General features: G+C 36.3%; 7 protein-coding genes across 15 annotated transcripts; 3 read left to right on the forward strand and 4 right to left on the reverse strand.

The window, feature by feature from the left end:
* The first annotated feature begins 465 nt into the window (after nt 1-465).
* On the forward strand, nt 466-3,957 carry LOC104712590 (serine/threonine-protein kinase BLUS1). Of its 2 annotated transcripts, none has more exons than XR_015566096.1 (17): nt 466-656; nt 735-929; nt 1,035-1,289; nt 1,383-1,507; nt 1,587-1,631; nt 1,733-1,814; nt 1,914-1,982; nt 2,071-2,241; nt 2,365-2,421; nt 2,530-2,602; nt 2,685-2,819; nt 2,919-3,014; nt 3,116-3,226; nt 3,326-3,368; nt 3,464-3,557; nt 3,664-3,715; nt 3,806-3,957. XR_015566096.1 is itself a non-coding variant. In XM_010429518.3 (17 exons), the coding sequence occupies exons 2-17, from the start codon at nt 753-755 to the stop codon at nt 3,851-3,853; spliced, it is 1,629 nt and encodes a 542-aa protein (XP_010427820.1). In that variant the 5' UTR covers nt 466-656; nt 735-752; the 3' UTR covers nt 3,854-3,957. The 2 variants fall into 2 exon arrangements, 1 of the variants encoding a protein (XP_010427820.1); XM_010429518.3 differs by having other exon boundaries at nt 2,530-2,598.
* Nucleotides 3,880-5,951, reverse strand: LOC104712589 (putative inactive poly [ADP-ribose] polymerase SRO3). Its single transcript, XM_010429515.3, has 5 exons — nt 5,247-5,951; nt 4,933-5,171; nt 4,722-4,840; nt 4,521-4,636; nt 3,880-4,319 (listed from the first exon to the last, which is right to left on the reverse strand). Exons 1-4 carry the CDS (start codon nt 5,744-5,746, stop codon nt 4,541-4,543), a joined length of 954 nt encoding a protein of 317 aa, XP_010427817.1. The 5' UTR covers nt 5,747-5,951; the 3' UTR covers nt 3,880-4,319; nt 4,521-4,540.
* A 1,593-nt stretch (nt 5,952-7,544) lies between these two features.
* LOC104712592 (proline-rich receptor-like protein kinase PERK13) lies at nt 7,545-11,091 on the forward strand. The gene is made up of 8 exons (XM_010429520.3): nt 7,545-8,670; nt 8,764-9,243; nt 9,338-9,424; nt 9,512-9,582; nt 9,705-9,781; nt 9,943-10,090; nt 10,177-10,338; nt 10,481-11,091. Exons 1-8 carry the CDS (start codon nt 7,797-7,799, stop codon nt 10,748-10,750), a joined length of 2,169 nt encoding a protein of 722 aa, XP_010427822.1. The 5' UTR covers nt 7,545-7,796; the 3' UTR covers nt 10,751-11,091.
* LOC104712591 (uncharacterized) lies at nt 10,995-12,005 on the reverse strand. The gene has a single exon (XM_010429519.3). It carries the CDS (start codon nt 11,874-11,876, stop codon nt 11,400-11,402), a length of 477 nt encoding a protein of 158 aa, XP_010427821.1. The 5' UTR covers nt 11,877-12,005; the 3' UTR covers nt 10,995-11,399.
* A 2,332-nt stretch (nt 12,006-14,337) lies between these two features.
* LOC104712594 (uncharacterized) lies at nt 14,338-16,535 on the forward strand. 5 transcript variants are annotated; one of them, XM_010429521.3, is made up of 6 exons: nt 14,338-14,660; nt 15,036-15,159; nt 15,257-15,415; nt 15,507-15,629; nt 15,703-15,846; nt 15,924-16,535. In XM_010429521.3, the coding sequence occupies exons 2-6, from the start codon at nt 15,043-15,045 to the stop codon at nt 16,341-16,343; spliced, it is 963 nt and encodes a 320-aa protein (XP_010427823.1). In that variant the 5' UTR covers nt 14,338-14,660; nt 15,036-15,042; the 3' UTR covers nt 16,344-16,535. The 5 variants fall into 5 exon arrangements, with proteins under 5 accessions (XP_010427823.1, XP_010427825.1, XP_010427824.1 ...); XM_010429523.3 differs by having other exon boundaries at nt 14,355-14,508; XM_010429522.3 differs by having other exon boundaries at nt 14,572-14,805.
* A 66-nt stretch (nt 16,536-16,601) lies between these two features.
* LOC104712595 (ADP-ribosylation factor 2-B) lies at nt 16,602-18,556 on the reverse strand. 4 transcript variants are annotated; one of them, XM_010429524.3, is made up of 7 exons: nt 18,373-18,556; nt 17,689-17,846; nt 17,519-17,589; nt 17,312-17,431; nt 17,108-17,226; nt 16,940-17,021; nt 16,602-16,846 (listed from the first exon to the last, which is right to left on the reverse strand). In XM_010429524.3, the coding sequence occupies exons 2-7, from the start codon at nt 17,834-17,836 to the stop codon at nt 16,841-16,843; spliced, it is 546 nt and encodes a 181-aa protein (XP_010427826.1). In that variant the 5' UTR covers nt 17,837-17,846; nt 18,373-18,556; the 3' UTR covers nt 16,602-16,840. The 4 variants fall into 4 exon arrangements, with proteins under 4 accessions (XP_010427826.1, XP_010427827.1, XP_087321216.1 ...); XM_010429525.3 differs by having other exon boundaries at nt 18,388-18,527; XM_087465090.1 differs by lacking the exon at nt 16,602-16,846 and having other exon boundaries at nt 16,931-17,021; nt 18,388-18,527.
* A 595-nt stretch (nt 18,557-19,151) lies between these two features.
* On the reverse strand, nt 19,152-21,667 carry LOC104715794 (putative polygalacturonase At1g80170). Its single transcript, XM_087465091.1, has 9 exons — nt 21,300-21,667; nt 21,071-21,199; nt 20,782-20,952; nt 20,667-20,687; nt 20,356-20,563; nt 20,191-20,272; nt 20,010-20,118; nt 19,807-19,923; nt 19,152-19,719 (listed from the first exon to the last, which is right to left on the reverse strand). The coding sequence occupies exons 1-9, from the start codon at nt 21,660-21,662 to the stop codon at nt 19,399-19,401; spliced, it is 1,521 nt and encodes a 506-aa protein (XP_087321217.1). The 5' UTR covers nt 21,663-21,667; the 3' UTR covers nt 19,152-19,398.
* Between the last annotated feature and the right edge of the window lie 892 nt (nt 21,668-22,559).

Here is a 22,559-nt window from a genome sequence, read left to right on the forward strand (position 1 = left end):
ATTTATCTATGAAAACATCAATAAATACAGGGAAAAAGTTCATAGGCTTTTTGGCCCTTGGATTATATGGAAGAACATAAAAAATACTTTTTCATCAATCAGAAGTGGAAAACAAAAATAATAATTTGATGAAGTGGTCATCATATCATTAAATTAATATAATTATATCTTAATCATATGAAATCAAAAAGATCAATACATGTTTATATTTAGACAAAAATAAAAAACCAAATCATAGAACTTTTACTTTTTACTTTTTTACAGATTTTTTTTTTTTTTTTTTTTTTTTTTGGTAACACAAAATCAGAATTTGTTTAATAATAATAATTGAGAACAAAAAAAAAACAGAAAAAAATCACAAAGAAGACGAAAAGAGAGGATCCAATTAAATATCGGATTAGATTTTTACTAAATTAAGACATTTGTCTGGTCAATCAAAATCAGCAAAAAGCAAAACAAAAGTTTGATCTCTTCTTCTTCATCATTAACATTAACATTAAGATTGCACTCTCTTGTCCAAATCTTTTTTTTTTCATGTGTCTCTCTTTAGATTCGAATCTTTACTCTTTCTTCCTCACGAGCTTCTCGTATCCTCCTCCTCCTTCTACCTCTTTCTCGTCTTGAGATTGTTCTTCTTCTCTCCCCCTGCATTTTCGGTTAGTGTTTCTGGTCAATTCTTTAACAATGCGGATTTGATAAAAAATCTCCGGAGATTTATATTAATGTTACTGTAGGGAGAATTAGAAGAGGAAATGGCTGGTTTATCATCATCATCAACGAAGAGGTTTCCTCTTTACGCTAAAGATTACGAGTTGTTTGAAGAAGTAGGCGAAGGTGTTAGTGCTACTGTGTTCAGAGCTCGTTGCATTGCTCTTAACGAGATTGTTGCTGTTAAAATATTAGATCTCGAAAAATGCAGAAACGATTTGGTTTGTATTCTTCTCCTCCTCAAATCTTTTTATTTGAAATTTTGTTACCATAACAATTTATACAAATCTTTGTGTTGTTGTTTTTTTTTTTTTTGTTTCATGTAGGAAACGATACGCAAGGAAGTTCATATAATGAACTTGATTGATCATCCGAATTTATTGAAAGCGCATTGTTCGTTTATAGACAGTAGTAGTTTGTGGATTGTGATGCCTTATATGTCTGGTGGTTCTTGTTTTCATTTGTTGAAATCTGCTTTTCCGGAAGGTCTTGAGCAACCTATCATTGCTACTTTGCTTAGGGAAGTGCTTAAAGCCCTTGTTTATCTTCATCGACAAGGTCATATCCATAGAGATGTTAAGGTATATAGCAAAGTCTCTATCTTTTTTTATCTTATGTTTTGGATAGAGATCATTAGTTTGTACTTTGTTGTTTACATGGTTTGTGTTTTCTAGGCTGGGAATATATTGATTCACTCGAGAGGTGTAGTGAAACTTGGAGATTTTGGAGTTTCAGCATGTATGTTTGATAGTGGGGATAGGATGCGTACAAGGAATACATTTGTTGGAACTCCTTGTTGGTGAGTTTTTCTTACTTAGTTTCTCTGACTACAACCAAGTTTCTTGTTTTGAACAATGGAAATCTTTTTGGCTCTACAGGATGGCACCTGAGGTTATGCAGCAAATACATGGATATGATTTCAAGTATGTATGCGTTTTAACTATTCTCTATATTGCATAGCAATCACAAGTAAGTAAGCTTAAGTTATTTGGTTTTTTAACATTTTGTCTGCTTGGTATAACAGAGCGGATATATGGTCGTTCGGCATAACTGCGTTGGAGCTTGCTCATGGTCATGCTCCATTTTCCAAATATCCACCTAAGAAGGTGTGAGTCCTAACTGTGTAAAATTTCATCTCTACTGTTATTTTCCATTGTGTTTTTTACTGCAATCTAACTCTGCTGGTTCTTTCAACTATTTTTCAGGTGCTATTGATGACTTTACAAAATGCTCCTCCTCGTCTTGACTATGAAAGAGATAAGAAATTCTCAAAGGTAAGTGGAGATTAATGATGTACACAACTTATAAAGGTATATATTCACTTAGAAATTAAAGGAACTAACTGTGTTCATCATCTCGCAGTCATTTAGAGAGTTAATCGCAGCTTGCTTAGTTAAAGATCCAAAAAAGCGTCCAACCTCAGCTAAACTTCTGAAACACCCTTTCTTCAAACATGCACGGTCTACAGATTACTTGTCTCGTAAAATTCTTAATGGTCTTTCTCCTCTTGGTGAACGTTTTAAAAAGCTCAAGGTGATGAGTTTAAGAGTTTCCTTATCTGTTGGAATTTAGAATCTTCATTACTTACCTTAATATATATATTAGTAGGTGTGTGTGATTTAAGCTTGTGCACTTTCTCTTATGTTGATTCTACAGGAGGCAGAGGCTGAGTTGTTTAAAGGCTTAAATGGTGACAAAGAACAGTTATCCCAGGTACAACAGATAACTACCAATCGAACATCTCTTACTCCTTTTGGTACTAAGCTATAATTTGTATGTGGAGATGCCTAATTTAGAAATCGTATATTTGCTTTCTTACAGCATGAGTATATTCGAGGAATTAGTGCTTGGAATTTTGATCTCGAAGACTTGAAGAGGCAAGCATCACTTGTAAGTAAGGTCACATTGTCTTAAAGTAAAACGTAAAACAAGTTTTTTATTCGCACTCTCTCAATGCTTCAGTGTTCTGCTATCAGATTCCAAATGATGAAATGTGCGATTCAGAGATTCAGGAACTGAACGCGAATGGGGAAGTCAGGGTTGATGTACCAAAAGGAAACACAGTGGTACAAAGGTCACAGACTATGCCTTTGGAATATTTCTCAGAAAAGGCAAGTTTCATTCCGTTCTACTGAAGGCAAATATATCTCTGCGTGCTTATTTTGGCATTTCAGTTAACCTCTCAACCGGGTGCATTATATAATGTACAGTTAGGAACTGCAGAGAAGCTCGTTCCTGAAGAGCCACATGTACTAGAACCATTAGCGGATACTACAAAGCAAGTGAAAAAAGCAGGACATGAGCCGGTAATTTTCAATTACAATATGTCATGCGCTTCTCGAGATTGTGAAACCTTTATCGTAATAATAATAGTTGTCAAATTTGGGAAACAATGTTTCTTTATCAGGAGAAACCAAAAAATGGATACATTGTTAGTCCTGTGAACAGAACACCTTGCGCAGCAACGGAAATCCTCCCATTGTTAAAGAGTCTCCTGGTTCAGAATGACATTCAGAGGGTGTGTTACGTTGTCTGCTTCTCGTGGATAAAAAAATGGTTATTATGGATTTGTCATTCTTGGCAAGAGAATTCACATTGTGTTTTGTTTTCTTGGCAGGAGAAAGTAATCAGATTAATTAGATATTTTGATGGAAGTGCAGGTATAATGTCTCTCATCATCTGTAGCTAGATTCTGTTTCTTCTTTCAAGTAAATAAGTGTTGATAGATATAATTCTCTCGTCATAATTTGTACAGAAACTGGAAATCCAATCCCCAAAACGGAAGGAGTGCAGATATATCCATCAAAGGAGAAAGATCTGCAATCTCAGGTTCAGTTTTTGGAGAAAAGGTAAAAAATTGTCATGACTAACTTCTTCATCTTTTTTTTGTTTGTTTGTTTTGAGGATTACGATTTGATTAGAAAGTTGAGATAAGTATGTTTCATGAGTTTGCAGTGTTAATAAGCTTGTAGATGAAGTTCAAAGAAGAAAAGAAATAAATAGTCAGGTAAACATACCAAAAGAGTCTTATATAAAGATTCATACTAGAGATGATGTGAGTAATCAATCTAACCAAAAATATGAATGTGTTTTGCAGCTAGAAGAACAGATCAGCTCTCTAACAGACAGCAACAGCATTCCTTAAAAAGCTTAACGGAGAAAACATGATTCTTTTATGTAATTCAATATTTATATGTAATAATTACTCTTGTTTTGATTTTTTTACATTAATCCATTAGTCATTATGCATCTAATGTCATATCAGAGATCCAGAAGCAACAAGAGTGAGTCACAAAACATAGCAATGGGCATTATTGGGTTTTTTTTTTACCAAATGTCTTTGTATTAGTAATGTAAAAATCTGGTTCTAGATACAACTAACGCGTAGAACACAAACAAACAAAAAGGGTAACAAAAGAAACACTACACTTTTTTTCTTTGATATAAGAGTGTTTCATTAGTCATTACTGCAACCTATATTTCTACATATACGACTGTGTGAATATGTTTCTTCTTGTTTCAAACCTACTCCTTTATGCATCATCATTCATCATCAGCTACTGTTTCACTTTGGCTACTTCTGGTAAAATCTGTAACGTCATTTGTCTTCTCTGCCAAGCAAAAAAAAAAACAAAAGAGGGATGATCAGTAGTTCGGTACTCTCTCATCTGACTTATTCTAACAAAATAAAGGTGAAAAAGATGCTTTTTTCACAAATCTATTAAGAAAAGTTATAGAGACCTTGCTCCATAAGCAAAAACATTTATTATTCAGATACTGACGTTGGAATATATGTGTTAGTAGAGACTTACCCCCTACTACTTTTTTTCTTCTAACGCCTCTGATTCTTGAGAATCTTGAAAAGAAGATGGTCTCCAACCACTTCCCTCATCTTCTTAACCAGCTGCTCTCTTCTCAGCTTCCGTTTCTACACAAAAAGAAACAGAATCACATTTCAGAAACCAGACTCATGGGGTTTGAATATTGAATGAAACTGAAATTAACTTATATACCCTAAAATCATCATAAGTTGCCAAGATCAAGTTCATTCTTGGTTGGTCTAGTGACTTTGAAAGTATAGACATAAGAACAGAGAAGCTAACACACGGTGACCTTCCTCTTCCAATTAGACCTGAAACTTACACAAAACACAAACATCAATTTCACTCTCTCTAACCAAAAAACAACACAAAGAATCTTGAATAAGTTTTGTGTTATTATTACCTCTAAGCCGAGGAGACTTGAAACTAACGATATAAGTCGGAACAATGTAAGAATTCATAGTAGAGCTCCAAATCACATACTTCCTCGGATTCTCAAGATTATCAACACCAGAATCAAACTGATACGAGCTTGGACAAGACTGCTTAGAACCAGCCACGATCACCTCAGGCTTACCAAGAATCGCACGGCATAACAGAACATGCTTTACACCTTCTTCATCACCTTCACCAACTAAAGCCCTGAAGAAAGAAACCATCATCAATTTCATCAAAAGAGAAAAACCAAAACTCAGATCTGAAAAAAAGAAAACTTACGCAACAAGAGAGTATCTATGATGAACAAGATGAATCCCAACACCGTGAGAACCAGCGTCTTTCTCAAACTTCTCGATCTCTTTATTACTAAACCCATACGTAACGATACGATCGATCTCTTCTTTAGAACCAGAGTACCATCCGTACTTAACGTTCGCGTCACCTTCGTTCTTCCTAGTCATAGCTTGGGTGAAAACTTTGAACACGGCGAACTTGGCTTTCGTTGTGATTCTCTTCTCTGTTGAGTTCTTGCGAACGGAGACGATCGTTGTTTCGTTGGAGAAAGAACCCATTCCTGAGATGAAACAGTTCTTGATGAGATCGTGTTCTAAGGTGTCTTCACGTAGAAGGATCGTTGAATCATTATTATCGCCGCCGGAGAAGTTAGGAGGAGGTGATGATGGTCTAGAATCGGAGACGACGACGGGGTTGAAGATTTCGCCGTCGTTATCTGATTTGGTTACGGATTCTTGATCCTCGATCTCCACTTGTGCCGCCATTAGAAAGAAGAGAAAGAAGAGAAGAGAGAAGAAGAAGGTTTCTTGGGGAAAAAGAGAAATGGGGGAGAGGTTTTGTTTCAATGGCGGTTTTAGGGATTTACAGTTTATAGGTAGGAGAGAGAGTGTGGGTGGCGTTTAAAAAGCGAAAACTTGGCCAGCAAGTTTGTACTTCTATATTCGTCAATTACTATTTTACCCTTTTAGACTATAATTAGAAATTGTGAAATCTTCAGATTATGTCGTGTTATTTAAGTAAATTGCAGATTAGGATGTGGTTATAACAGTGTTCTAAAATGCGGCCTACGCGGGTGCCTAGGCGGCGGTTATACGCTATGCGGTGATTGAGCGTCTCGAATTTTAGCTATGCGGTAATTTATGCGGTTTTAAATAATTCGGACGCCTAATAGCATTTAGGCGGATATTATGCGGTCTACGCGGACGCCTGTACGGATTCTAGGCGGTATGTTGACTAAAATGATAAAAAGTACTGTAATTAAATATTTTTTAAAATATTGTTTTTGTTTCAAATAAATATTATAATTAGCCTCTAAAGTCTAAACTTATGAAATTTAATTTGCTTCCAAAGTAATTATAAACTTACATTTTGTCAATTTTACAAATTTTTGAATGGATTATGTTTTTTTTTGTTTAAATTGTGAGATTATTATAGATTCTAAACTATTTTGATAGATAAGAGTTTTGTTTTATGTTTTTTTGAAATTAAAGTGTATAAGTTTTCATCCTATATAAATATGTAAATATTATTTTTATGTAAATATATATTTATATATCTAAAATATATAATCTGCCTAGATTCCGCTTAGGCACCCGCATATACGGTTAGGCGTTAGGTGTTTGTCCACTGCGTAGCAAGCGCATAGCGCGTTTTAGAACACTGGGTTATAATGATTTTTGTGACTAAGCAAGCTACGAGTCAATAATTTTAATGTTCTTTGAATATGGGAAAGGGGTAGAATGGGTATTAATTGGAATGCATGTGACTTGTGAAAATACCAAATAGAGTAGAATCAATCTTAAACCAAAAAATGCGTGTAATGGTGTAGATATTTCGAGGTCGGTTACATAATAGTGTACGAATTCTCTTCTATTTTTGTTAAAAAATATTGGTATATTAATAGATAACTTGTGAAATTGAATATTTTTCCATTTAGTTTCCTTCCACATTACATAATTCTGAAGTGTTGACAAATATTATTCAGATATACGATAATGATATTTTGAAAGGAATAAATATTCAATAAAATTATTTTTTTGAGATAGCATTTTTCATGTGATTACAGAACAAAAACAAAAAATCAAAATCAAACGATTATGACCCAAAAAAAAAAGAAGAATACTGTATTTCTAGATATTTGGAATTTGAAAAACAGAGTAAAATTCAAGAGGCCCAATGTGTTTGCCCAATCTGTTTTGGGCTTTTAAAAAACCACAGTAGGTTCGAATTAGAAAACACGTCATAGTGTGTGTTCCTCTTTCCTATGAATCCAAACGCGGCAGATGTATGACGGGTCGGATCGGGGAATTCGAAAGTTTGCGCGGTAACATGGGAATATTCCGAACGACGTAGTTTTGGATCAAACGGGGTTACACAAGACACAACGACGTGCCTCCAATGAAGAAGTGTATCATCATCATTCATCAATCACTAAACTAAATTCAAAAAAAAAAAAAAAAAGGAAAGATCATGTGGAGCTGTTACGTTTGTATTAACTTTGACATGTTCAAAATTTATAATTCCGTAATGGTACGCATTTCTCCAGCTTTTTTCCAGGTCTTCGATTTATAAACCTTTTTTTTTTTTGTGATTAGAAAAAAAAAATCATTGTTTATTACGGGATCTTGTTTTTTAATCAATGGATGCAATTTTAAGGTATAGTTTTCATTTTGGTGGGTTTCTTGGAGAGAGAAGACGATAACTCTGCTTCTGTTGGTGATTTTTAGATTTTCAGAAGCAGAGTATTTGCTAAAACAGAGAGCTTTCTAGGTTTTACGGATTTCAGTGTTACACGATATAACCAAGAAGAAGACAATGTCGGATTCTCCGAGTTCTTCTCCACCTGCACCGTCTGCTGATTCCGCTCCTCCGCCGGATAACTCAACCGGCGGATCCGCCCCGCCACCTGCTGATTCAGCACCACCTCCTAGTCCGCCGGCTGATTCATCTCCGCCTCCAGCTGATTCATCCCCTCCGCCGGCCGATTCTTCTCCTCCTCCTCCTCCGCCGGTTGATACATCTCCTCCGCCGGCTGATCCATCTCCTCCGCCGGCTGTTTTATCTCCTCCGCCAAGTTCTCCACCTCCACCCCCTCCGGCAGATGCTCCCCCGCCGGTTCCCACCGTGGTCTCTCCACCTCCACCGAAAGACTCACCGCCGCCGGAGTCGGAGTCCCCTCCACCTCCGGAAGTGTTTGAATCACCACCGCCTCCGCCTAATGAAGAAGACAGCCCTCCTGCTCCTCCGCCTCCGGAACAAGTACCTCCTCCAGCGTCATCACCGAAGGGCGGACCCAAGAAACCTAAAAAACACTCACCAGGACCTAAACAGTCTCCTTCAGCACCTACAAAATCTCCTTCAGCACCTACCAAGTCTCCTTCAGCACCGGCCATATCGCCTCCTGCTCCTCCTAACGCTACACCGCGAAATACCTCTCACGCATTACCACCTAAGTCTACCGCTGCTGGTGGACCGCGCGGAGTCCCCAGCAGCGGAATCTCTGTCCCGCCACCTCCAAGTAGCGGTGGCGGCTACCAAGGGAAGACTATGGTCGGTTTTGCAGTTGCCGGTTTCGCAGTCATTGCCTTGATGGCCGTTGTGTTCTTAGTCCGAAGAAAGAAGAAGCGAAACATTGATGCTTACAGTGACTCACAGTACTTGCCTCCTTCAAACTTCTCCATCAAATCAGGTTTCAATCTTGATCCATCTCTCTCTCTCATCTTCTTTGTTCGTCTTCAAGATTTAAAATGTTTATAAGCTTTTTCTCTTTTACTTCACTTAGATGGATTCTTATACGGTCAAAATCCTACAAAGGGATACTCTGGTCCTGGTGGTTACAATACACAACAACAATCCAGTTCCGGAAACAGCTTCGGCAGCCAAAGAGGAGGAGGAGGAGGAGGAGGCTATACACGGTCAGGGAGCGGACCTGATTCAGCAGTGATGGGAAGTGGTCAAACGCATTTCACTTATGAAGAGTTAATGGACATAACTGAAGGATTTGCTAAGCAGAACATACTTGGAGAAGGAGGGTTTGGTTGTGTCTACAAAGGTAAACTAAATGATGGGAAACTAGTTGCTGTTAAGCAGCTTAAGGTTGGTAGTGGACAAGGTGATCGTGAGTTTAAGGCAGAGGTTGAGATCATTAGCCGTGTTCATCATCGCCATTTGGTTTCTCTGGTTGGCTACTGCATTTCGGATTCGGAGAGGTTGCTTATCTATGAGTATGTCCCTAACCAAACCTTGGAGCATCATTTGCATGGTGAGGTTCTTTTTACCACTTTTCTCATCAGACAAGATTTTCTTGTGTTTCATATAGACATGTTTATAAAATACATGGGTTATGTTCTTGACAGGGAAAGGAAGGCCAGTTCTTGAATGGGCTAGGAGAGTCAGAATCGCTATAGGTTCCGCCAAAGGTTTGGCGTATTTGCATGAAGACTGTAAGTACTTAATTTGCATGTGATGGCAGTTTTTTAGGTCCTTCAAAGTTCAAACATAAGCTGAATCATGGCTACTTTGTTTTGCAGGTCACCCAAAAATCATTCACAGGGACATAAAGTCCGCAAACATCTTGCTGGACGATGAGTTCGAAGCTCAGGCAATAAAGCAAACCATCTTTAAAAAAAAAAAAAACATTTCCTCTGTTTGGAACTTTGGCTCTGAAGTTTTTCGTTGATGAGACATGTATTTGTTCTTACCTTTCTGTTTCTTGGTGTTTAGGTTGCTGACTTTGGGCTTGCCAAACTCAATGATTCAACACAAACCCATGTATCAACTCGCGTTATGGGAACCTTTGGGTAATTAGCTTGATCAAAGACTCTACTCCAATAGTTAACCAATTATAGTATCTTTAGAAAAGTTTGTAGTAGTATGATCAGGTGCTTAAACGTGTATATCTGATGAACTAGTTTGCTTGTAAAGTACATAAGACCCTATGTTATTGGCTTTTGTTTTTCAGGTACCTGGCACCAGAATATGCACAAAGCGGAAAGCTGACTGATAGATCAGATGTTTTCTCGTTTGGGGTTGTTCTCTTAGAGCTTATAACAGGACGCAAACCAGTTGATCAGTACCAGCCTCTTGGAGAAGAGAGTTTGGTTGAATGGGTAAATACTAATCTGTCTTGACATCTTAATACATGGTTTAACTTGCTCTAGTTATTTAAGTGACATAATCGATGATGAACTCACAGGCTCGCCCCCTACTTCACAAAGCCATTGAGACCGGTGATTTCAGCGAAATAGTTGATAGACGGCTCGAAAAGCATTACGTGGAGAATGAAGTTTTCAGAATGATTGAAACTGCTGCTGCTTGTGTTAGGCATTCTGGTCCAAAACGTCCACGCATGGTTCAGGTATCTTTCTAGTAACATAATTTTCCATAAACTACAACATGAAGAAGCACTAGCTATGACTTATTAACAGAACAATTTTACATGTCATGTTCTATAGTTTATCTAATCTGAAAACTTAAAAACAAAACTTGTTTGAAATAAGGTTGTGAGAGCACTGGATAGTGAAGGAGACATGGGAGATATCAGCAACGGAATCAAAGTGGGACAAAGCAGTGCTTATGACTCTGGTCAGTATAACCATGATACCATGAAGTTCAGGAAAATGGCGTTTGGTTTTGATGACAGCTCAGAGTCCGGCATGTACAGTGGAGACTACTCTGTCCAAGGCTCCCGGAAAGGTTCCAACGGAGCCTCTGCTGAGTTCACAAGGAATGAATCTGAGAACAGAAACTTTAATAACCGGCGGTTCTGATCCAAATATAGGTCAACAACTCCTTTGCCTTTTTATCACTCCTCATGGTTGAGCTCTCTGTACAGCATTAATACTCGCTTTTGTATTTTTTTTTTGTGTGAGATTCGTTTCTTGCTAGCTACCTTTAGTTTTGCTCCATAATGGTGGCCATTTGCCTCAAAAGACTTATTATAGGTGAGAACAGAAAAAGAGCAACAACAAAAAAGAAAAAGAGAAGTCACAATAGTTCTCAAAGAGTGATTAATTTGAATCTTGTTTGCTTTTGTTTGGTTCTCTATATGTTTATGAGTTTCGGATTTTTGTTGAGTGTGATAACATAAATGAAGAACTCCATCTTCTTATTTTTTTTTTTTTTACATATTTGAGCTTGTAATTGTTACTTGTCATCTAAATTTTTTTTGTTCTTGCTTGCTTTCATATATATAATCTAAGTTCCATACCAATATGAAACAAAACCAAACGACCCAAAAAAGACAAAAATCAAACAAACAAGAATACTACGATAAAGTAAACAAGCATGATGAAAAGTCTCTTTGTCTTATAAGACTGTTCTGACCGGAGTTTGAAGTGGGAAGTACCACCGTGTCTGAAGTGGCGGCCTTAAACATGGTGATCTTCTTTTTCCGGTAACTTAATCAGTACTCCATGTTTAATATATAACCGGAGGTGGTCTTTTCCCTCCTTTTCCTCCTCCTCCTCCTCCACCTCCTCCTCTCTTGTTATCAAACCCAAACTCAATGTCCCCTCCGTTTCGACCAGAGGGTTTCCCCATTGGACCAGGACGCTTCATATCGAAACCAAACTCCACGTCACCTCTTTCTCTCGGTTCACGCTCCACAGGTCTGATCTCACGGCTCTTCTTTGACGACGGTTTCTCATGCTTGGAGTTTTTGTTGCTGTTTTTATCTTTGTGTTGCTTTCCACCGCGGTTGCATAGCCTTCCAAACACACAAGCCAGTGCTGCTAAGATAAGGATCGCTGCTAGAACAATGAACACTGTACTGAACGAGCCACGTGAAGTACTAGAGGATGTAGGCGGGGACGGGGTATAAGAGGAAGAAGATGAAGAAGAAGAAGACGGATACACATAAAGAGGCTGCTGAAGCTCTTGTGGTTGATCTCCCATTTTTGTTTTTTTGATGGGTTTGGTTTTGATTCTTGTGTTGGTGAGATAAAATGCTTTAGGAGGTCTGTGATAATGAAGAGTACTTCATTGTATTAATAGTACTAGCACTCCTGTCCATGATCATTTTTTTTTTTTTGTAAATAAAGTTCATGTGAGACATAGGTTTTTTATTTTATTTTTGAAATAAAGTTACATATAACTTATCTTTTAAATAAAGAAATATACTGTAGTTGCTTTTTTCTTTTCTTTTGATATCAACAATGTGGGTTCGTTTAAGAGATGCACTTTAGAGCAATTTCTGATTGCTTTGTATGAAGAGAAAGTGGGATTTTGGTTTAAGTGTTTTAAAGATGAGACACAAATTCATTGTTTCCAAGAAAGATAAATTTAAAGATTTGATGAGTGGGCGGATGCTTTACCAATCATTGACTCTACTCTTTAGGCGATTCCCAATTAATTTATACACATTTTTTTTTTGTTTCTCTATACTCTTCACTCTTCCTTCTCCATTTTTCAATTCCGTAGTGCTTGAATGTATCTTGTGTATTCTATATATAAAGTTGGGCTAAATATCAGGAGAACAAAATGATGATTTTCGAGTTTTTCAAATAAAATTAGGAAATGGATCCACTAATTCTACAAAATCCACCATCAGTCTTTTTTTAGTGTCGAGCGTTAACCCTTCCTTCATGTGAGTTTCCAAGCGGAGGTTTACTTTTTCACTTTAGTTTTGTAGGTTTAGTGTCTTTGTGAGAGTGGGGTTCCAACAAGTGAGAATGGAATGATATTTGTTTTTTCAACATAGGGATTAGTGTAAAACGTATTTTATATTCGTTCTTTCACACTAATATTCTTTTTCTATTTTCTTTCAAACTTTTTGTCTCCTTGAACGTCTTTTTCTTTCTCAGAAAATGCTGAAAGTGTGTGTTCACAATGTTATTATCTTCTTATAAATTGCAATGGCATGGGATTATATTATGTATACCACCTTTAGATTTAAAACTTATACAAACCTTCAATAAGCATAACTCTCTTTGAAGCCTTTGAGCGCAAAACAAAAAGTCCATTCCATTGAACATTGCATGAATCTTTAAAAATACATCCATTCCTTGCTATGATTATATTGTGTTATCGATTATATAAATTAATATATCCATTGTAAATAAATTTAAAATTGGTACAAATTAAACTATATATATATATATTTTTTTTTTTGAAAAATAATATTTTTAAAAAAATATCCGAGGGTGCTGAAGTTGTCACCATACCGGACGTCGTTCGTCGTTTGCTTCGTTTCTCCCTCGCCGGCAGCGTACCAGGATGATTCCCATGTCTTCCTCGAGATTGAGATCTTCATTGCCTTCATTCTTTTTGATTTTAAATTCAAAAAAGTTGTAAGAGAGAGTAGAGAGAGAATAAAAAGTATTTTTGAGAATATAATTTTGCGAAAGAGAATTAAAAAGTATCTTCGAAAATGTAATTTATTAATAAAATTAAAAGTAGTAATCGTTGTGGAATTGAGAGTAACAAATGATTATATTTTGCTTATATGACACTAAATCCAACTTGTTTAGTGTTGCAATCTTGATTGTTTAGACTTTGGTTAATTCATGGTGATGATGTTTCTAACATATTTTGCTTCAAGTTATATTTATGTGTTTATGTTATTAAAATGGCACATGAAGATTATTTTTAAATTCAAAATATAAGGAAATAAAGCCCTTTAAAACACAAATATATATATATATATATAATATTTATATTCAGATTCTACTATCATGAAAGAGTTTTTATAATTTATGTGTGGTTAAAAAAATGATATTGTACAAAGGATGTATTTAAATACTGATTATCCAGATATATCAATTTAAATACAATTGACATTTAGTTTAAAATTTTCTAATTATACTTCTTAGTGATATATTTATTCTATATTTTTTTAACTCAATATATTTATTCTCTATTGAAAATTCATAATAAAAGTATGAATAGTTACTTGTACAACATTTTAGATTGTGTTTAAATTCGATTTAATTATTTACGCCGTAGCAGATTGGTTTTTTCTTTTCTTTTTTGGCTAAACAAAAGGTTTGAAATCCATAATTTCATGAGGTCAAAAAGTAGAACATATTAATGAATTCCTTATCACGCCATTTTTGATACTCATCACTCATGAGCTTAAACAATGAACACTCTTCCATTGCTACCATATTGTGCACTCAATACAATCTTTTAGACTCATAATTAACAACTACTCGAGAAAATTAAATAAGATAAAGTAGATTGGTCCAATCTAGTGAATCCAAAATGTTTATGTCCAAACAAAATAAAGTAAATTTTCAATTAACACCATAGAGCAAAAAAGAGCCATCAAGTGAAGTGATTGACGTTTTTTCCTAGCGCGGTAAAAAAACGGCACGCAGTTTGATAAACGTTAGCTTCATCTCTTTTTCTCCGCGCCCAGCTAAAAAATGACACGTGGCAATCGTGTTCCTCAATGGTCTCTTTTGTCTGCTACACACACTAAAAAAAAAAAGAGAGACAAATGTGCCAACACTCTCGAATCCATCGCATCGCGATTCAAAGCTTGATAATAATTTCGTCTTCTTCTTTCTTGGAATAACGTGTTTAGGTGTGTAGATCACATGAGTTGCTTTGTGTAACACAAAACCAACATAAAGCTTCCATACGATTTAGACCCTTGGGGAAGAAAAAAAAAAAATCTGTCATTTTTAGACTTTTGTCGATCGCTGTTGTAAGATCTGGTCTGGGTCCTCGATTTCGGTGAGTGTTGTCGGGGAAAAAGAAGACCCATCTCTCACTTTAATGCCTCGCACAAATTGAGTCTCTGCTTCGTATCTGATTGTGATTTTTACAGCCTTTTTTCTGAGCTGTGTTTCTTCAATTAGATAAAAGCTTTTTGCTTTCAGTTAAGATAATCTTTAAAAATCCTAACTTTGGGGTGATTTTACTTCAATTGCGTCATTAAAGTCTGGGTTTTTGATGTTGTGGAAGCTTTATATACTTTAAGTGAAAGTTTAATTCTTTGTTTATGTGTATGAGTATGACCAATTTCAGAATGTTCAGTGTTGTTGTTGTTGTTTCTGATCCAGAGATGAACCTTTTGAATGTTGATTGCTTTTATATACATTTGTGCAGGGAATAAATGGGCAATCCAGGTACAGACACGGAGAGAAACAAGAATAATGTGGTCACAAGTGTGTTTGATCCTGCAATCTCTAGATTCGTTGGGTTTTCTCAGAAGCTCCAGAACTGTCTTAAGGTGATATACTCTGATTGATTTCACACATGCCTGTGATGTTTGTTTATCTATTAGAGGAGCTGAGAAAAATAAAGCATTTTTGGTATATTTTTTACAGTCCCAGCTGAAGAATTTGAAAGCTGATAAGCATGGGATTGGTTCTTCATGGAGGCGAGATAAAGAAAGCTCATCGAGCTCAATGCAAATTGATTTGGAGAAACAGTTAGGTATTTGGAGAGAGAACCCTTCGTGGACTGATCAGATTCCTGTCATTAAGGTGAATATGAGACTTCACTCCATCACATGGTCTCTTATCAAAGCGAGTTAGAATCCTGTTGTATGAGAGATAATAACAAGATTCTTTGCAGGTGAGTATTCCAAAAGGATCGCTTTGCAATCTCAAAGCCGAGGTGAATGTTGGTTTACCTCCTGATGCAGTCTATAACATTGTGATTGACCCTGACAACAGAAGAGTCTTCAAAAATATCAAGGTATGTATGTTTGCGTGTATCTTGTCCTCTGTAAGAGTTAAGCTCATGTGATTCATTGGCCTCGAAATCACAGGAGGTTATGTCGCGGAAAGTATTGGTAGATGAAGGGTTGAGGCAAGTGGTGGAAGTAGAACAAGCAGCTTTGTGGAAATTTCTGTGGTGGTCAGGGACAATCTCAGTTCATGTCTTGGTGGATCAGAACCGGGCAGACCACTCTGTACGACCTCTCTGATTACAACAAAAGTCTTTTTAAGTTTCTTGAATTGTTCGTGAAAAATGGTGGATGTGTTGCAGATGAAATTCAAGCAAGTTAAGAGTGGATTCATGAAGAGATTTGAAGGAAGCTGGCAAGTTAAGCCTTTGTTTGTGGACGAACATATGTGTGATCGTTTGAAACCGAAAACGTTGGATGAATATAACCGGTGCACTGGAGGCAAAGGGAGGATCGGATCTAAAGTGACACTAGACCAGCTAATACAGCCAGCGATTGTTCCACCTCCACCCATTTCTTGGTATCTCAGAGGAATCACGGCCAAGACTACAGAGATGCTCATCTATGACTTGTTGGCTGAGACCACCAGGATCCGTGCAGCCGGAGAAATGGAGGATGGTCACTCGCCAGGTGAGCAACGGATTGGAACATCTGGGGATATAAAGGGAAGATGGGCTGCACATAGAAGAACATCAAGGAGACGCCGGAATGACTTGTCTTAAGTCACAAAAGTCCATGATTTTGGAAAAATAGATACCTTGAGGATTTTTGGAACACGCAGCAATATAATGTTTGTTTTCATAAAAGATTCACTGGCATATCAATGTTGAAGAAGTTTACAGTTACCAGTATTGATGTGAAATTTAAAATAGACAACATTTCCAAAGAAATAACAGACAACATTTCCAAAGAAATAACTTCATTCATTTATTTTTGTAAAGAAAGAATTATCTATGCGATGAAAAAGATGAAGACATGAATAAGAAAGCAAAAAAAAATCAATCATATTAATCCAGGTACAATACACGAAAACTATTTAAAAGGGTTCTTCTAGTAAATTTTAGGTACAAGACATCTACTTGCACACGATCAGAAACATTCACATACCCCAATAGCAAAAAAAGGTTTCAGATAATATTTATAATCTCTTCTTTGCATCCAGAGAGATCCCAACACAGCAGACAGAATCATCTCGATGCAATGCACAATATCTCCCTCATCATGCCTGTGCAAGATGCCACACGACGAAAAGGTATAAGCATCACAGGGAAAGAATAAACCAATTCGTTAGATTTGTGTGTTTTGAAACTTATGTTACCTTTCCGGCAATGTTGTTGGAGAGCCAGTCCAGACCTTCGTACAGCCCTTCACCTGAAGTGGCGCAGGTGCTCTGAATGTACCTGTAGAACGCAAAAAACACACACATAAATATATAGAACAAACTAAAGGTTTCGATTTTTGGAACTTGTTGGGATGTTTTATTTACCAATGACGCTGACGGAGGGAGTGAAGGCCAAGCTTATCTGTGATTTCAGCTGCATTCATCGCATTTGGAAGATCTTGCTTGTTAGCAAACACAAGCAACACAGCATCACGCAGCTCGTCCTGCAATCAAAAAAGTTGCTAAGTATAGGATTTTAAACAGAAGCACGACGAAAGAATCTCTCTTTCTGTAGCACTGGTTACAAACCTCATTCAGCATCCTGTGAAGTTCATCTCTTGCCTCAACAACTCTGTCTCTGTCATTGCTATCCACAACAAAGATGAGACCCTGAGTGTTCTGGAAGTAGTGCCTCCACAATGGACGGATCTGCAAACAAGAGAAAATTTACTTTCAACACTTGTGGAAGACAAAAACAGATCAGACTGTAATGCAGAAAATGACTAGATATGGTACCTTGTCCTGACCCCCGACATCCCACACGGTGAAACTGATGTTCTTGTATTCCACAGTTTCAACATTGAAACCTGTTGATAGATTTTTAGTTCAGTCGCTACACAATCCTAGAGTTTATATATACTCATCAACACAAATAAGAAATCAGTATTATGATGTGAAGGTTTTACCAATAGTAGGGATGGTGGTGACAATCTCTCCGAGCTTGAGCTTGTACAAAATTGTGGTCTTACCAGCAGCATCGAGACCAACCATCAGAATTCGCATCTCCTTCTTGGCAAAAAGCCTGCTAAACAGCTTGGCGAAACTCAACCCCATCTTTGCTTCACTGCACAAACACAACAAAAGTATGGTTTCAAAAATCTCATCCACATTCTATATTATGAGAAAATCCTAAAAATTATGCATCAAAAATGCCAAATTCGATTCTTATATCATCTTAGAACCTGATCAATACCAAAAAATGTCACTTACGAAACATAAAATTTAACGAGATCAGCCAGATCCAAAAAGAGATTGAAAACATTCCTAAACCTCACGATCTCTCTGATCAGATCTTCAGCTTCTCAGAAGCTATTATCAGAAACAATCACAACGATTGAAAAAAAAACGGAAACGAATAGAATACGAAACAGATCCACCACAGTGTCAGATCGTAATCAGAATCTTCGACATACATACATATCTTGTGAAATCTAAACGAGCAACATCAACCTCAATCAAATCAATCCATCAAAATTTCACAAGAAACACAAAAACGCAATGCATATGAAATCGAATACAGATCTAAGCAGAACCTTATGATCTAAATTGAGAATGTATGAGCAAAGCTGAGATCTAGATTCAAAGCGTACCTACGAAGAACGTACCCGAGAGAGAGAGAGATCCAAATAAGTTTTTGAAAGAGAGAGAGAGAAGCTTAAGAGAAACGCGACGACGACGGTGAAATTGGCCAAAGTGAGGAGATGATTTTTTTATAAGGAGGAGAGGGGTACCGGTTTGTACGTCGTTTTACATGCCAATTAACGAAATTGCCCATTTGGAGTTTACGCAAATGCCCTTTTGGAATCTTCGATGACCAGGTGCCCTGGGTGCTCGTCAGTGGATCCTGCAATCTAACCAATAAAGATATGACACAGTAAGCTTCCCAAAAAAAATAAAAAATAAAATCACTATAAGCTCTTTTCTTAAGTTATATATATATGTTGATGCTGTCTGACCAATCAGAAAATGCAAATGTCATTATCAGAGCATATGTTAAGATAACTTATAATTATAAATTTTATAGTTATGAAAATATTTTTTTATTGTAATATGATTAGGGTACCCATATAATTACATATCTACATCTTTTAATAATATATAAAGAATGAATTTTAGTTTATTTTATTTGGTTAACTTGAGGTTAAAATTCCAAATTTCAAAACAATATCCCAAACTAATCAATTTAGAAATAATTATGCTTTAGTAATTATGTTTAAAATCATATAATTTGGTTTGATTTGTTTTTGTTTGGTTTGGGTTATGGTTTTGTTGCGAACGCTTAACGCTCACTTGTTAAATTCTAGATAAAAAAAACTTATATGATAACTGATAAGTTCATAACATAAACATAGATTAGATGAACATTTGCTTCAACCTACAAAGTAAGCATTCTTTTTTTATATATAAAAAAAGATTACATATAATAATATACTTTACCGTATAATTAAATATTGAAACACTACAATGCTTTTCAATCTCATTGTATGTTTGCTTCATTTACAAGCTAATATATATTTATAGGTCAGTTGCTAAGATGAATTACAACTACATTATAACGTATACGTGTACATCCCTCACTATCAACGACCGTCAATATATTCCATCATCAACCACCCTTAAAGCTCGTCGTGAGCATTTTGATCAGTTTCTTCTCCGACCATAACAGTTTCTGCCAAATGCTTATGAGTTTGGTCTAAGCCCTTGTCGTCGTGAGAATACAGACAATCAGCAGAAGGATGAACCACGCCATAACCAAACCCTTCAGCAGAGTTACAATATGCTTCTACTTTCCCATCATTGCCTTCCAAATTGACGTTGTTGAGAACGATGTGATTACAAGGGACTGCGTCACTGCACGCGAATTTGATGGCTTTCGAGCTTTTTGTGGTTCCGGTTATGTTCCTGTACATTATCTCGGATATGTGAACCGCCGATGTCTGCAAATGAAATAGGAATAAATAAAAAGATTTTAATCCCTTTTCTTGAGGTTTCTTGATGAGTCTCAATGGTTATGTGAAAGAAACCTGGTTTTGACAAGTTGATGGCGAATCGCAGTAGAATTGATCGATTATAATCGGATTCGCAACGTCCTGCATTTTAACGTTCTCGAAACGTACACCCTTTACGTAACCATTACCACCCTGTTTTAAAAGATTTCATCTTTCAATCAATACTCTTTGGAAGGAAAGTATGAAAATTAAGGATCAAGAAGAATTGAGATTTTTACCTGCCATGTCTTGATTCTTAGACCATTAGTTGTGTTCTTTAGATACGCAGTGTCCACCACAACTGCAGAGACGGTTCCTGTTGAATGTCCTTGTCCAAGGCTTCCAATGCTGCAGAGCAAGAAATTGCAATAATTTATTGAGTGTTTTTTTTTTCTTTGACAAGGTTAGAGATGGTTTTACCTGATACCATGTCCTGGTCCACAATAGAGTCTCTTCATCTTTATCTTCGAGCTTCCATTAACAATTGAGACGCAATCATCTCCTGTTTATCAAGTTTAAGTGTCATCAGCTATAACATTTTGAGTTTAATAATATAGTACCAGAATAATGTTTTTGGTGAAGAACCTGTGCTGATTTTACTGTCTTGGACTACAACATCAGTAGATGCTGTTATATGAATTCCATCGGTGTTGGGACTATCTCCTGGAGATGTGACCATAACTCTAGAGATTCGAACTGTGTTTGATCGAGCTATGATCAAATGCATTTGTTGGCTGTTCCGGATTGTTATGCCTCTCACATACACATTTGAACTTGAATATATAGTTAGCGCCTGTATTATAAATTAAAGACTTTGTTATAAGCAAAACGCCAAAACCAAACATAAAAATGATAAGTCTAATGGTTGATTAACACAAAACAGAGAGATTTCAAACCGTTGGTGCGCCTACGCAAGGCTACAAGAGACAAAAAGAAGAAAGATTTGTGTCAGATTTGTACTTTAGAATTAGAAGAAAAAGTTCAATTTACGTTAAAGAAGATATATCTTACGTTAGACTTGTTCTTTTTGCAAGAAGCAGCCCACCATTTGGTACCAGAACCATCTATAACTCCATTCCCTTGGAATACAGTTCCTTGGAGTTTCGAAAATTGGAGCCAAACCCTTTGGAATTTAGGGTCCCATTGGCTAGGCTCATCTGGTGCCACAATTGTTCCATCAATCTATCAAAATCAGATTTCATAAAAATGCATAAGACCATATGGTAACACATGTATGACCTTTGTTGTATTCATATATAAGAATCAAACCAAACAGGAACTAAGAAGTTTCAAAGGTTACCTGAATGATCAATTTTTCTTGACATGGACCATCAAATTTCGTCGCATTTACTAAATAGCGACGTCCTTGTGGAACCAATAACACAGAGTTTGGTGCAGAGCAGGCGATGGTCCAAGCGCTTATAAGTGCCTAGTTTATAAGAAAACATTACATCAGCTAATAAAAATTGTGAAATGGAGGTTTTGTGTATCTATCATCCAATTGTTAAACCGATTCGAACATAACGCACCTGAGTATCATCAGAAACTCCATCTCCAGCAGCACCAAAGCTATCAACATTCACCAGATTCTTACCAGAATATTGGCTTGTAAACGACGAGAAATCAAAGAAGGTCACATCATCGTCAATCTCATCCTCAGGGACATCGAGGTTCTCAAGCTTCCCAATAATGTCAAGTTCCCTGTACATTGTACTTCCTGGAGCTCCATAAGAAGCTACCATAAACAGAGCAAGCAGGGAAATAAGGAAGGGCTTATTCATTTGAGGCTTACTAAAAACAAAAACTCCAACAAAATATTTGTATGATTGTATAGTTATAAGATATGAGATTCTATGCATAGAAAAGTTTCTTTGTGTAATGAGGTGATACATAGTTTGAATATATATATAAGCAGAGTAATTAAGGGGATTTTATTGGCTTGGCTTAAAAGTAGATAAAGAGAAGCCCTTATTTTTCAAACACATCTTAACTTAAAGCACAAGGCTTTTATCTTATCTCACTTCTTTGCTTTACTCCAAAACCTCTACGCAGATTTTTCCTGGTCAACATGTTTGTCCCCATTGAAATCTGGAAGATGAAACGAGAGATTTTGTGCTTGATACGTCAAAATGTTATTTTCTAGACATGCCATAGTTTGGGAAAACAAAAACACAAACAGTTAGTAGTTGTTCCATGTAATGTTATTATATATAGCAAAAAGTTATAGAGTACTATAGGTCAACGATCATGACAAGGCGTTTTTTACAAAGCTTGAAACAGAGAAAAAAAAAAGTGAAGAGCAAACTGAAAACTGCAACGGCTCTTTCAGGCATTTCTTCAAATCCAACTCTGAGAACATCAAAAAGCCGCAAACAAAGTATAGACGAAAAAAAAGCACAGGTCCTTTTTTTATGACACTTTGCATTTGCTTAATGTATGATTAATCAGTTAGTGAAATTTGATTTATCTTCTTAACGTTCATAGGATATATACAATACAATGTATCTTCTTAAATATCTGTTATTTTCATCATTTACCCATTAATCCAAATCAAAATAAAATAAAAAATTAAATATTTTTTAAAAAAACTCTGACTAAATTATATATTACAAAAAAAAAAAAATCAAAAATTAAAATCAGAAATTAAGACCTTGAATGGCATCAGAGTATATACTAGAATGCGTGGGCTTCAAGTTAGGGTTTCAGATCACACAGCACGCTTATGAGGCTTATACTATTGTAAATAAAATGGGCCTTAAGCCCATTAAACAGTAGCAAAAAGCCTGCAT

Source organism: Camelina sativa, chromosome 9, assembly GCF_030686135.1.
Source record: "Camelina sativa cultivar CO46 ecotype springtype chromosome 9, ASM3068613v1".
Lineage (NCBI taxonomy): Eukaryota > Viridiplantae > Streptophyta > Magnoliopsida > Brassicales > Brassicaceae > Camelina > Camelina sativa.

Excerpts from the sequence above, each read along its gene's own strand:
- LOC104712590 (XM_010429518.3), top strand. The coding sequence starts at position 753 with ATGGCTGGTTTATCATCATCATCAACGAAGAGGTTTCCTCTTTACGCT. Across the intron at positions 1,508-1,586 it reads TTTGTTGGAACTCCTTGTTG|GATGGCACCTGAGGTTATGC; the intron begins GTGAGTTTTTCT and ends TTGGCTCTACAG. Across the intron at positions 3,227-3,325 it reads TTCAGAATGACATTCAGAGG|GAGAAAGTAATCAGATTAAT; the intron begins GTGTGTTACGTT and ends TTTTCTTGGCAG.
- LOC104712589 (XM_010429515.3), bottom strand. The coding sequence starts at position 5,746 with ATGGCGGCACAAGTGGAGATCGAGGATCAAGAATCCGTAACCAAATCA. Across the intron at positions 4,841-4,932 it reads CAAGTCTCCTCGGCTTAGAG|GTCTAATTGGAAGAGGAAGG; the intron begins GTAATAATAACA and ends TGTAAGTTTCAG. Across the intron at positions 4,637-4,721 it reads CAACTTATGATGATTTTAGG|AAACGGAAGCTGAGAAGAGA; the intron begins GTATATAAGTTA and ends CTTTTTGTGTAG.
- LOC104712592 (XM_010429520.3), top strand. The coding sequence starts at position 7,797 with ATGTCGGATTCTCCGAGTTCTTCTCCACCTGCACCGTCTGCTGATTCC. Across the intron at positions 9,244-9,337 it reads CTTGGAGCATCATTTGCATG|GGAAAGGAAGGCCAGTTCTT; the intron begins GTGAGGTTCTTT and ends TGTTCTTGACAG. Across the intron at positions 9,425-9,511 it reads GGCGTATTTGCATGAAGACT|GTCACCCAAAAATCATTCAC; the intron begins GTAAGTACTTAA and ends TTTGTTTTGCAG.
- LOC104712591 (XM_010429519.3), bottom strand. The coding sequence starts at position 11,876 with ATGGGAGATCAACCACAAGAGCTTCAGCAGCCTCTTTATGTGTATCCG.
- LOC104712594 (XM_010429521.3), top strand. The coding sequence starts at position 15,043 with ATGGGCAATCCAGGTACAGACACGGAGAGAAACAAGAATAATGTGGTC. Across the intron at positions 15,160-15,256 it reads AGCTCCAGAACTGTCTTAAG|TCCCAGCTGAAGAATTTGAA; the intron begins GTGATATACTCT and ends TATTTTTTACAG. Across the intron at positions 15,416-15,506 it reads ATCAGATTCCTGTCATTAAG|GTGAGTATTCCAAAAGGATC; the intron begins GTGAATATGAGA and ends GATTCTTTGCAG.
- LOC104712595 (XM_087465090.1), bottom strand. The coding sequence starts at position 17,836 with ATGGGGTTGAGTTTCGCCAAGCTGTTTAGCAGGCTTTTTGCCAAGAAG. Across the intron at positions 17,590-17,688 it reads CACCACCATCCCTACTATTG|GTTTCAATGTTGAAACTGTG; the intron begins GTAAAACCTTCA and ends ATCTATCAACAG. Across the intron at positions 17,022-17,107 it reads TCCCTCCGTCAGCGTCATTG|GTACATTCAGAGCACCTGCG; the intron begins GTAAATAAAACA and ends TGCGTTCTACAG.
- LOC104715794 (XM_087465091.1), bottom strand. The coding sequence starts at position 21,662 with ATGTATCACCTCATTACACAAAGAAACTTTTCTATGCATAGAATCTCA. Across the intron at positions 21,200-21,299 it reads GAGTTTCTGATGATACTCAG|GCACTTATAAGCGCTTGGAC; the intron begins GTGCGTTATGTT and ends CTTATAAACTAG. Across the intron at positions 20,119-20,190 it reads GGACCAGGACATGGTATCAG|CATTGGAAGCCTTGGACAAG; the intron begins GTAAAACCATCT and ends CTTGCTCTGCAG.